Source organism: Momordica charantia, assembly GCF_013281855.1.
Source record: "Momordica charantia cultivar OHB3-1 chromosome 6 unlocalized genomic scaffold, Mcharantia_2.0 BLBB01000006.1, whole genome shotgun sequence".
In the NCBI taxonomy this organism is placed as follows: domain Eukaryota; kingdom Viridiplantae; phylum Streptophyta; class Magnoliopsida; order Cucurbitales; family Cucurbitaceae; genus Momordica; species Momordica charantia.
In genome coordinates, this window is record NW_028275164.1 from 6,412,227 (window position 1) to 6,424,984 (window position 12,758).

Here is a 12,758-nt window from a genome sequence, read left to right on the forward strand (position 1 = left end):
TGTGACTCAAAATTTAAATCTTTCACTCAACAAACTTTGTTTGTTTTTTGTTTTTTTTTTTGTCCTAAGTTACCAAAAATAATCACAAAAAGAAGAAAAAAACGACAATTAAACGAAAATTAAACACAACTTGTCTTCTCCATCCATCTGCCACACAACAAACACCTTCTCCTCTGCATTTTCGTCCGTCGACTCTTATTATTCAACCAAAAAATAATAATAAAATCAATAAATTTAAATTTTAAAAATCCTTACATTTGATTAATTAATTAATTAAATTTTTTTTATTTATACTTCCTCTATTTATATTTCCTCTGGTTTCTGGTCTCATCCCCTTCCACCCTTTCTTCTCCGGCGACTCCTCTCCCTCTCTCCACCACCGTAATCGCGCATTTTCTTCAATCGCCGGAAAATCGTTCGAATTTTCCGTCGCCGGTAATGGATGGACCTAGATTCGTAATCGAAGCGTCGGAAGCCGAATCCATGGCGAAGAAATCCGGCATCACAATCCCTCAGCTTCTGCCGTCTCTGGTGAAATCGGCGCAGGCCCTGGCCCGGCCGCCGATCTCGAAATACCACGTCGGCGCCGTCGGGCTTGGATCCTCCGGCAGGGTGTTCTTCGGCGTCAATCTCGAATTCCCGGGCCTTCCTCTGCATCACTCTGTTCACGCCGAGCAATTCCTCGTCACGAATCTCGCCCTCAACGGCGAATCGCATCTTAAATCCCTCGCCGTCTCCGCCGCGCCCTGCGGCCATTGCCGCCAATTTCTCCAAGAAGTTCGCGCCGCGGCGGAGATCAAAATCCTCGTCGCCTCAATCGAAAACGAATCCGAAGATTTCATTCCCCTGCCCCAATTTCTCCCCCACCGATTCGGCCCCTACGATCTCCTCGCTAAGGACGTGCCGCTGCTCCTCGAGCCCCGCTGTAATGGCCTTTCCCTGCCGGACGAAACCGCCGGAAATCCTACTCTGTGTAATGGCGGTCACGCCGCCGCCGCTGGCTGGGAAAAACTGAAACGCGCCGCCCTGGAAGCCGCGAATGAGTCGCACGCGCCGTACAGCCGATGCCCATCGGGAGTTGCGTTAATGGACGCCGACGGACGAATCTACAAAGGATCGTACATGGAATCGGCGGCGTACAACCCTAGCATGGGGCCGGTGCAGTCGGCGGTGGTGGCGTACGTGGCCGGCGGCGGCGGCGGTGGATATGAGAAGATCGTCGCCGCCGTTTTGGTGGAGAAGGAAGGCGTGGAGGTTAAGCAAGAGCACACGGCGAGGCTGTTGCTGCAAGTGATATCGCCGGAGTGTGAATTCAGAGTGGCTCATTGCATCGCCGGCGGCGCCGCCTGATTGGGCGGAGGAATTTGTGGAGGTCCATTGGAGGAGAAACTGAACTGTATTACTGCATGTGAAAAAGAAAAAAGAAAACGATTTCGATCGTCTCATCTGTAAAATCTTTAAAGCTTCTGTTGAGGAATAAATGGATCAAACTTTTATTTCTGTAAAATCTTTAAAATTTATTATTATTATTTTTTTTTTTTGTGGTCAATTTTGATCACAAGTTCCCAGAGATTTTACGCGGTTTGATGAATCATGTAAGTATGTAAAATCCATCAACAATCGATCTCAGATCTCTCACCCAACTCACACTCACTACTCTTTTTTTTTTTTTCTTTTTTCTTTTTTGGGCGTAGATCCAATTTTGTTCCTTCAATTTTAATTCATTCCGTTTTAAGTATTTTATTTAAATATTATTTTAATTTCTTTACTTTTAAAATGTCTATTTTGTTTACATCATTATGGTTTCAAATTTTATTTTTTTAGTTTATATCCTTCCAATATGTATGTTTTGGTCCCAGGACTCTAAAAAAGTGAACATTTTAGTCATTGTTTATAAAATTTTAACACAAAATTTATATATACATTTCAATTGAAAACGATAAGATAAACAAATATATCGAAATAGATTCAAGATACACTAATTGAAAATGGCGTTTTGAAAGTATATAGACTAGAATAAACAGAATTTAAAAATACAACGACCACAATAAACGAAAGTAAAAAATACATGAATCAAAATTGTATTTAAAGCTAAATATTTTTAGTCTTTGGACTTTAGAAAAAATAAGCATTTTGAACTCGAAACTCTTGAAATTTGTATTTTAGTCTTTAAACTTTTGTTAAAAGGATAATCATTTTAGTTTTTGTTTTTATTTTGCTGCATAATATTTGTTTACTCAATGATAATCTTCACCAACTTATATGATTCTAGTTAGTATATGTCTATGTTGGGCACATTGATAATACATATTCTCACAGTCACATTTTTTGCAATTTTCAATGGGTAACAAAAATGGTCAATCTGAATATTACTTGGTGATAAGAAATCTATTATCACTCACCTATAATATAGCATTTTCAAAAGTTGAAGGAATATGTAAATTTGGTTGCAGACAAACATAATAATACACAATAGGATCAAGTTTGTGGCAAACTAAGCTCAAAGTAGGGTTTTTTAAGATTCCTTCCTTATGAATTCTTTCTCTCTATTTAGGAGAAATCCTGAGATATCAATCTCTCGAATCTCTTATTTGAATTCCTTAGATAAGACAAGATATCCTCTTTGGAATATCTTCATTTTTTTCTTCTAATAGTTGGGTTTTCCTAACATTTTTCTTTGGAGTTGCTAGACTTTTGGTATTCTATTGACCAGAACGAAGATCGAGAATCAAACTGGGCCAACCAACCAAACTACTAGGTTGGGTAAGCCTCAGCCTAACACCAAGACGTCGAGCTCGGGCGTTAAGGCACTCAGGACACAACCATAATGATTTGATGCTCCGACGTCGCTCATAGGCTAGCTTAAGCTGGTTAGCCGAGCACCGATCATGACCCTCTTCTTCAGGTTAGTTGCTGATTATCTTTGGGTCTTTGGTCATAGTCCATTTGTCTCCATTCACTTCCAAGTATTAATACACAATTTGTTTGTCTTAAGAGGCCCATCTTCATGAATAGAAAATACTTGGCTCCTCGCTCGTAAGGAGGAATCTTGTCCACACTACCATTTAGTGGACAAGATTCCTCCTTATGAACATTCAAGAATTCAAGAAGCTTGTTGATCTATTTGCCCGAACGAGCTTATTGGTCATTTTGAAAATTCACTGATGACCCAAAATCTAACAATCTGGAAAGTTGAGATTTAAACAAAAATTATTGAGCTTGAATTCATTTTGAAATCTAACATCTAACTTAGTAGCCTCAAGCTGTTAACTTAGTACCCTTTTTTTTATTTCATCTATCTACTTTTTTTTTCTTTCATCTATCTATTCATTGATTTAACTAATAAAATACATATTTATGTTACGTTTTTATCAAATAGTTAAAAAAACAAAAAATTAACGACAATGATTAAAATAAATTTTTACATAAAATTAGAAATATTTGCTTCAATTTTTTCTCCCATAAAACTCGAATTAAAATAAAATCTTTGAAAGCTTCTAGTCGAAAATACAATAAAGAGTTATAGAACTAAGAGAATTTGAAAAAAAAAAAAAAGAGAGAGAGAGAGAGAGAGAAATAAAAAGAAAAGTTGGAAAATAGAATATAATCAATCAATTTCAAGGGGTGGAAACAATAATTGATGTTCTGATGTCTTGAAAAATGATTTTGTGTAAGAGAAAGTCTTATCATCCTATAATGGTTCATTTAATATGGACTTTCAATTCAAATAGCGAATGTAACTTTAAGAATTCCATAAATATAAAAATATTTAGATAGCTTCAATTTGTGTCAAAATTCAAAGTTCACTACAAGAAAATAAAAGTGTGATCAAAATAGACCCAAGGGATGAAATGAGATTTTGAAATTCGACGAGTTTTGTTTAAGGTGTCGAACCTCGTTGCCTCTTGATCAAGCATATACTTTTTCATACAGATTTCTTAAACTCAAACTTGCACCCAAATGAGTCCATATACTTAACCACTTCCAGGCTTCAGGACACTGAACCTGCAAAGCGCATTCAGACCAGAACAAAGCGGTTTTTAATTTGAACCAATTCATCATTAGATGATTTTGATTGCATTTACCTTTTAAGCAAAAGGTAATTCTAAAAATTTGATACGAAAAGTCAACAGCTTGACTGGTTAAAGTTCTTATCTCCAATCAAAAAGTCATGAAGAAAGAAGAATGAGATGCGACAGCGGAGTAGGTGGCTAGAAGTGGTGGTTGACGATGACGAAGGCGGGGAATATGATTGGTGGGAAGTGGAAGATGCTGTGGGGAAGTCTCTAATATTCCTTACAACGTCTATGGATGGGCCATCCTTGTTTCCTTTCACTTCATTGCCCCACACAAATTCATCAAGAAAAAAAATGTGCATATAAGAAATCATTGATCACTGTTGACACAAGAAACTGAGTGAAATATTAGTGCAAAGTTTGATCCAAGTCGGGCCTTCCGATTTTGATGTTTAATATTTGACTACATTGATAGTTAGATTTCGAGTTAATTCAAACGTTTGCTGACGTAAATTTAAAGTAACAAATTAACAACACCAACCTATTAGATACAATTTTAAAAGTTTAGAGATCCATAGCAATCTTTTCAAGGCAAGGAGAATAAACAAACACAATCTTAAAAGATTGGAGACCTATTATAAACTTTTTATGTCATATAGATTAAATAGACTCGATGTACAGAGTCTTGAAAGTTTAAAGACTAAATATATAGCTTAACTAATATAATATGAACTAAAATTATAATTCAAACTCTTAAATTATTTCGATAGATAATACAAATGTTAGAGACTAAATTGATATTTTAATAAAAATAAAACGAATGAAAGGTATGAAGTCAAAAGTTCGAATCCCCCACCCCTAGCCAAGCGTTAAAAGAAAAAAACATGGCCAATTATCAACAGGCCACTTCCTTAACCTCAACATAACCACAAAATTCACCACACAAAATATCAAACTCAATTTTTCTATGGTTAATTGGCCATGTAAGATCTCTTTGCCCCTTTAGAGCATGAAAAAAAAAAGGCACAAAGTTTAAAGGGCTTTTCCTATGAAAGAGAGAAAGAAGAGGAGGCGGCATGCTTAAGAGGCATTCTGATAACGCCTCTGCTATATTTAGATTCTGATTTGCCTTCATCATCCATAAAGAACACATCCTCACCTCCTCTCAATCCTCCATGCACAAATACAACCACCGTGCCGATGAACAGTGAAATCATGATGTTCTTAGTTGCATTCGTAATGAAAAGCAATGCAATGGTGATTAACATCAAAACCATCATTACCAACCGATCATCGACTATGGTGCCCCGAACCACCCATGGTTCATCATGTAAGAAATATAAGAAGAGCCAAGCAAAAAATGAGATGATGAAGAGAACCAACGAGACGGGGTTCCAGAGCAATCTTAGAAAGAGGATGAACAATATGATAAGAATGTAATTCATCCAAAAAAACTCCGCATTGTTCTTAATTCTGTTGATTAGCTGCATAAAGGAGGTGGGAAAGCTCAGATATTGAAGCCGGATCATCTCCATCCATGGCCGTCGTGTGCCGAGGCCCGATGCAATGCGCTCTCTTGCCCGAGAAGTGTAGTGGAGCTTTGGTAAAGGGATTGGCTCTGTCGGGATTGTTCCATAAGTTGTCATATTCCTCTTATTTCCCCGTTACAGAGCAAGGGCCAGGGGTGGGGGAAGGGGGAAGAGAGAGAGAGGAGGGGTGGGGGAGAGAGAGAGAGAGAGATAAAGGAGGGAGGGGGATGAAGGGCATTGAGCGGTTGCCATATAAGGAGGAGAGAGGTTTGAAGTGAACCATTTTTGGCAGAGCCTAAAAGCTTTGTTCTAAAAACAGAGGATATTATGTGCACTAATGTTTAAACTGTAAAAATCATCGACCAAAACATATATGGAAGCTACAAACTGGAATTTCCCTCCTATGGAAACTGCCTTTTATATAAGCCAGACATTCATATGAAAGAACGCAGCTAAATTAATCAGAAATCTAAAGAAAAGGATTGAGAAAATCTCGACATGATCTGTACAATATGAATAAAATTCGTGTTCTTCTCTAACCGAATTCAGCAATGGATTTGTTCGGTGAAACGCCAGGAATAACACCAAATCCAAATCCAGAAACCAAGAATCTAAAATGGATTTGTTTAGGGTATGGCGCCTTCTATATTTCTTCTTCAAAATAAAAATCTAAGCGTCTAGAGTGCAAGAGTAGATAGGATACCTATTTCTTTAGACAAGCATAACAATCTCTAAAACAAAACCCTCATATATTTTGCTACTGTTACAAACCAAAGGGGATGAAGTAGATGCTTTTCTTGTTGAGATAAGAGTGATGAACTAGATGTTAAGATTCAACAATGAGAACCACAAGATGTAATATTATTGATCGTCATACCAGATTCTCAAACAGCAAATACTCGGTCGCTAACTTTCAACAAAATGTATCCAATATTGGCATGGAGGAGGAGAATGGGAAGTGCGAGAACCTTTACTTTGTGTGTGCGGGTACTTCTCCCCTCATTACCCTCCAGGGTCCATAATAAAACTTTGGTTTCATTAAAGGTACAGCTTCTCCAGGGTGATCTTCCCAATACTTCTCCTGCACATTTTCGAAGGAACGAAGAGGTAGATACAGCTTAGATATAGCACGGATTGTGGTCTTAGCTTCCTAGTTCCAACAGTACAAGTAATAAAACTGTGGCTTAGATCATATTTTCCTCTCTAAACCTGATCACATATTTTATTCTTTAATTGAGTCTTGAACTTCCACAACAATCCAATTTGATCCTGCGATCTTCTAGGAGCCAGATGGGATTTCTATTAAAGGGCTCGATGAAATTCATCAATAAGAATTGAAACTGATCTTCAAACAAAAAATTGAAACCATGAAGACGAAAACAAAGTAGTGTCTGTGAAAGTTCAATGTTAAAAACAGGATTTAGACCTAAGACGTCCTTCAGGCTACAACTATTCTGGGCAACTTAAAAGCACGCAGAATAGCTTCCAGAATCCCAAATGCAGAATCCCAAATGTAAACGGACTTCAATTCTTTCCTATAAAAGAAATAGAATTCTCCTGGGAATGAAATGAAGAACCGTTTCTCCATTTCCCTTTTCAATCTAAGTGCGTTTCAATTCAATCATACGAACGACAACCAATTTTATAAACAAGCTCAAGTCGAATGCAAAAATTCACGATAAGAATAAGTTGGACGGAACAGTGGTACAATTACCTTGTAGAGTTGCTCAGTGATGGCGGCGCCGACGACCCCGGAGTAAAAAGCTGCAATATAGATGGAAACCAACGGCGTAAACGATTTGGGTCGCCTATACGGATCGACCATGTCCCAGAGAATCGTTCTTTCCCACTTGGTGTAGACATAATCGGCGTACTTCCTCCATAGATAGCTCGCCATTTCGCGCAAACCGACGACCGATTCGTCCAATGCAACAGATAACGAAGTTGCAGAATCGTTGTGCAGAGGTGAGTGAAATTTGTAATTCGATGGGGGATGAATTTGAATTGAATTGAATTGAATTACCTATGAAGTTGTGTAAGAAAATGGAGAAGCCCAACAAAAAAGAAAAAAAAGGATGAGAAATGGGTCAGCTTCAACTTCAAGATTGGGCTTTCAACTTTTTCCAATTTCTCCCCACCCTCTTCCTTCCTAGTTCCTCCATTTTCCGACGGAAAAATTTCACAAGTAACCTCTCTTTTTCACTTTTCTATGTAAATATTTTCATTTTTTTAGTTTTACTAAATTACAAAAAAATACTTATTTTGCCATTTGTTTCAAAAATACCCGTATCATTTCAAAAATTTTGAATCTAAGACCATGTGACAATCAGTGTTGAAGTTTGTTTGGATTATATTTGAAAAAAGAATAAATATGAAATGAGCTATTGTGTTTAAAAGAATGATTAAGGTAAAATTAATTTTGACTTAGATATTTTTCAAGTGTTTTTTAAGAGTAGATGGTAGTATTAGAAGATATTTTTGAAACAAATGCCAACATTCAAAGGAATTTTCTTTTTGTAATTTAGCCTTTTAATTTTCAACTAATATGAAAGAAAGGGTTATTGATTCTACTTCAAATTTGAAACTTTCAATATTTCAAGAGAACAATTTTTTAAATTAAAATTTCAATCTTCAAAAGATATATATATTTATCTTTTTTTTTTATTACTCAAAAGTCATATTGAAAGGATAACTAAATTTAAAACAATTAAACATTACATTAAATATTTTCAGCACATAAAAACAACGTAATTTAATTTCTCTGTTTCCTTTAATAATATCTAAATACGTCTTTATTATACAGTTTTTCTAATACACCGTTATTTAAACGTCAAAAAGTGAACAAAAATAAATGAAAACAAGTATACAACAATAAATAAATAAATAAAAGAAATCCAATAGATTTTTAATGTTAAAACAATTGAAAATAATTTTCCAAAAGTTTAGTTTGCCAATCAATGTTCATCTTAAAACTAGTTTTTAAACTTTTATGACTATATAACTAATAATAATCCTGTTTACAAAATTCTTCTATTGGCCGAGAGGCAGAGAAACTCTATATAAATACAATTCATCCAAAAAAAAACAAAAAAAAAACCTTCAGTTTCATGGCAAATAGCCAATATAATGATAAAAAAAATTGCTTGAAGAAAATCACAATTATTATATATATAGAATCTTTAAAAAAGTTCTAAGTTCAATAAATGTGAGTTAGAGTGTTAGGGATCACCACCAACCTTAGCAAAGATAATTAACATCTCAATCTTATCTACTACCCTATGCTAATATTGACACTTATTTGAAGTCAAAATTTCATTAAACCTTAATTATATAATACACATGATGATAATTACCTTTCTTTAAAAAAAAAAAGAAAAAATCAGCTTGACATTCCTTTCTATAATGGGAGGGTCAAAATTTAGGGAAACATAACAGTCAACAACCTCACAGCTCCATAGTAAAGATCCAAGAAACATATCACAACTTTCAAGCAGCAACATCAGAAGGAAGGGTACTTTGAATGTTTGAAGGCATAAGAATATTAAAACCATCTGCAGCAGTAGAAACAAGCATCCCTGGAATCTGAGCATGCCAATGTAATTCTTTCAAGTCCTTCTGCCCCTGGTGAGTGAGCAGAAACATGTCAGATCATTTCATGTCAGTTTGAACGCAGACTGACCGACGGGGGATATTGACACGATGGTGTCAAATGGTGTAAAATGGTGGAAGATGCAAAAGGATACCTACCTGATGAACAAATAGAAGTTGTGGAGGTAAATCTTCAGGTGCATTTACTTGTTCCTTGGTTTTGGCTTTGAACTCTGCTTCTTCTTCCTCATCCTTTTCTAAAGAGAGGTCCCAAATTCTGGAAAAGAATAGAAAGGTGTCAAGAGAATAGTAATTAGTGTTTAGTTCAAAGAAATCATTTTCTTTGACTTCTCATTTTCAATCTTTCATAGTTCTCATATGCAGCTTACGTCAACTGGTTGTCAGAAGATGACACTGCCAGTGTAGAGGCTTCATGTGGGCTCCATTCGATCGACGTGATGGGATGTTTATGGTACTCAAAATGCGCTACTACAGAATCTCCTTCCTGCCAATTGATCACAAAGGGAAGAAAATGTCAACTCTTACAGCAACAAATTCTATAGGTTTGAAGGACAAGTCATAAAAAGGTAGTCTTGTTTGAGAGACTTACCTTTAGCAATCGGAGATCGCGAATAGAAAACGTCCCGTCATCAGATCCTGATGCCAACATGCAGCTTGCAAGCCTAATGACATAGTGTAACCACAGAAGCCATATTAAAAAAAGTTCAAAAAAAGAAATAAAGACAGAAAGACGGGGAAATTTTTGACAACCTGTTCCACGATATAACATTCACGTCTGCGTTGTGCGCCTTAAAAGAGGCTGCAGGAGACTTCCCTGAACGGATATCCCATATTGCGATATTCCCATCCACAGAAGAAGAGGCAAATACATGAGGCTCTGTAGGGCTCCACTGCATAAATTCAAAGTCAAAATGAGTTGTTGCCAGACTTCTTTGTTTCAAGGAAATGTGTCATTTATTAGAATTGATTCAATTGAACAGTATACCTGCAGATCTTCAACGCTTGCAGAATGTCCAACAAATGGAGCATTATCAACGTTCCATGCAGTGCCAGAAGAAGGCTCCCACAAATGAATAAAATTTTTGCAGTCCCCTTACAAAGACAATAAAATATATCAGCAATAAACATCACATCAGTTAAAAGTGAGTCACCTGAACTCATCAAGTCAACTAGTTTAGATGGCCATGAAGGCAAAATACATACCAGACAGAAGTCTTCCGGGAACAAGTGGACTCCAGTCTATAGCATAACCTTCATCCTTGTGCTTGAATTTAATTAATGGAGCCTGATTAAAAACTGAAGATTCTCCCTGGCTAACTTTAGCTTCTGATCCTGCTAAAGTATTGAGATGAGAGCTGAAGTCCCAAATCTGCATACCAAAAAAATACACACACACTATAAAACTATATAAAAACCAAGGAGCTAAAACACACATTATTTCAACCCTACAGGTAATGGAAGAATAAAATTTTTGTTCAGTTAAAAAAAAAAGTTGCAATTTTTCATTAAATAACCCTGAAAATTGTACTGTCCCACAAGAAATAAAAAACAAACTGATGTAAAATATCTAAGTACATATAATTGTCCTACCATCTACTACTCTAATTTAACACTATAAGCATTGCAAGACACAAAGACAAGCTCTAGAGTTAGAGAGTACAAATCATCAAGTCAAACCTGAACATGACCAGAATCAGCCCAAGATGCACATATATGAGGGTTTTGTTGCATGGCACGTATACGATTTATGCATCCTTCATGAGCTACCTTACGCAGCTGTTGATGAAAAGGAAGAGGATGAATATAAACACATCAGAATTCATAATCAAGGTAAGACACATAAAAAGAGATAAGCAGTAAAACTAATATAAATTTAATAACAGACATACCTGCAAAACTGGTGCCTTAGATTCACCACCCTCCTCATCTTCACTGTCCTCTTCACTGTCACTACTATCACTATCCATGTCAGTATCATCCGTTACTGGTTTACTAGGCAACAATTCACGTCTCTTCCCGGAAACGTTAGATACTTTAAATATTCCAATGGAGTTCCATGAGGCTTTCTCTGCCTGCAGAACAAAGACCAAAATATCTTAAAATAATGGCTTAAATTGTAACAACTAGAAAGTGGTCAATGCAATAAAGACATGAAAGCTTGAACGTGGAGCCAAAAATCCCGTTTTCTCAAATGTGGAGAAACAATTAATTTACATTCTTATTTCATTCCTCCAAAAGAAAGGTATTGAGAAAAAAATTCACTGGAAAAAATATTTATCTTATCTAAATTACTCTCTCTGAAAAGATCACCAAATATACATTCATTCCCAATGAAACAAGTACATCCTCAGAAAACTAAACTTCAAAATAAAGAGAGGAAAAAACAAACTTTTTGTCCCATTCCACAGAACGAAAAGAACCCCAACATAACAGAAGGCTTTCCACTAATGAAACTCACCTGAGTCCCTGCAACAAAATAAACAGTGTGCGGAAACTCTGTCCTCACCAAGCCTAATGCGTCACGAACAATATCAAAACTACACACAAATAACCAATTCAAACTGTGAATATAAATCCTTAAATAATGAGTACCATTATAGTCCTAGAAAACAAAAACAGCCAAAATAATAAACAGAGCACTGGGAAAAATAATACTTTCATCCATGATTCAATACAGGTAATGCTGGAACCATCCCCACAAGACCAAGATATTCGCACATTGTAGCCCGGCCAGACTCAGATTATCAATAACTCAGTCGACACAGAGGATGATAATCCCATATTTGACAGTTAGGGAAACAGAAAATGACGTACAACAATCTAAGTTGCTTGGCCCTAGTTGATTATAGAAATTCAATAAAATATGTGTTCCTCCTGAATAATCTAAGAGCTTAATTTAAATGTAGACAATCTTATCATTCACCTTCTTGAAACTAGTAAAAAAGGCGAAAAGTTCGCAGTACCTCAAACAGGGCCAACCAATGTGGAAGGCATGGAGAGAATTGTAGGCAGAGGGGTCACACTGAAGCTCTTCCCCTTCTTCCAACTTGTCCACCCCCGGTTGCCAGACCTTTGTGGGCATCGACGGTACCGATGAAGAGGACGGCCCAACCCCATTCCTCGAGCCCTGCGAGAAACGATTATAGAGGTCAGAGAACTCCCGGATGATTGAAAAATTTGAGTAAAAAGAAGGGAGGCGGTAGGGTTTTAGAAGAAAATGAACCTTGCTTCTTCTCTTGACTCTGTTTTTGATGCTCCGAACCATGTTCACGTCGTGATGCTAAAACTCAGTGGCGCAGCGTCTTCTCAGTCCTAAGGGTTTTGCTCATGAGTTTTATACAGGCACCGCCACGCCCTTTCTGAGGGGCCTGAATCGGATCCACGCGATTTGGTGTTTGTAAACCAGTTAGGGTTTAGGCCGAACTGATCGATTCGAAATCCAATAAAACCGAACCGATTCGGATTCCGGCGGTGAGGTTCAGGGGCGACGGACGGCGACGGAGAGAGATTTACGGGAGAGGCAGATCACCGGCGGCGACCGACGATGATCAAACCGAGACTCGATGGAGGCGGATGACAATTGGGCATTAGGGTTTGTGAAGGA

At 37.0% G+C, this 12,758-nt stretch overlaps 3 protein-coding genes and 1 pseudogene across 4 annotated transcripts; 1 reads left to right on the forward strand and 3 right to left on the reverse strand.

Annotated features, from left to right (window-relative positions):
• The first annotated feature begins 178 nt into the window (after positions 1–178).
• On the forward strand, positions 179–1,507 carry LOC148210600 (cytidine deaminase 1-like). The gene has a single exon (XM_088125066.1). The coding sequence runs from the start codon at positions 439–441 to the stop codon at positions 1,348–1,350; it is 912 nt and encodes a 303-aa protein (XP_087981192.1). The 5' UTR covers positions 179–438; the 3' UTR covers positions 1,351–1,507.
• A 2,251-nt stretch (positions 1,508–3,758) lies between these two features.
• Positions 3,759–7,703, reverse strand: EMB2752 (embryo defective 2752). 2 transcript variants are annotated; one of them, XM_088125067.1, is made up of 2 exons: positions 7,260–7,703; positions 3,759–4,005 (listed from the first exon to the last, which is right to left on the reverse strand). In XM_088125067.1, the coding sequence occupies exons 1-2, from the start codon at positions 7,440–7,442 to the stop codon at positions 3,910–3,912; spliced, it is 279 nt and encodes a 92-aa protein (XP_087981193.1). In that variant the 5' UTR covers positions 7,443–7,703; the 3' UTR covers positions 3,759–3,909. The 2 variants fall into 2 exon arrangements, with proteins under 2 accessions (XP_087981193.1, XP_022147559.1); XM_022291867.2 differs by lacking the exon at positions 3,759–4,005 and adding an exon at positions 6,378–6,626 and having other exon boundaries at positions 7,260–7,674.
• On the reverse strand, positions 4,012–5,677 carry LOC111016455 (PRA1 family protein F2 pseudogene; annotated as a pseudogene).
• A 1,136-nt stretch (positions 7,704–8,839) lies between the features above and the next one.
• On the reverse strand, positions 8,840–12,758 carry LOC111016589 (Transducin family protein / WD-40 repeat family protein). Its single transcript, XM_022292034.2, has 12 exons — positions 12,378–12,758; positions 12,118–12,281; positions 11,613–11,691; positions 11,044–11,226; positions 10,832–10,930; positions 10,358–10,523; positions 10,140–10,246; positions 9,905–10,044; positions 9,744–9,816; positions 9,523–9,638; positions 9,293–9,410; positions 8,840–9,166 (listed from the first exon to the last, which is right to left on the reverse strand). Exons 1-12 carry the CDS (start codon positions 12,417–12,419, stop codon positions 9,032–9,034), a joined length of 1,422 nt encoding a protein of 473 aa, XP_022147726.2. The 5' UTR covers positions 12,420–12,758; the 3' UTR covers positions 8,840–9,031.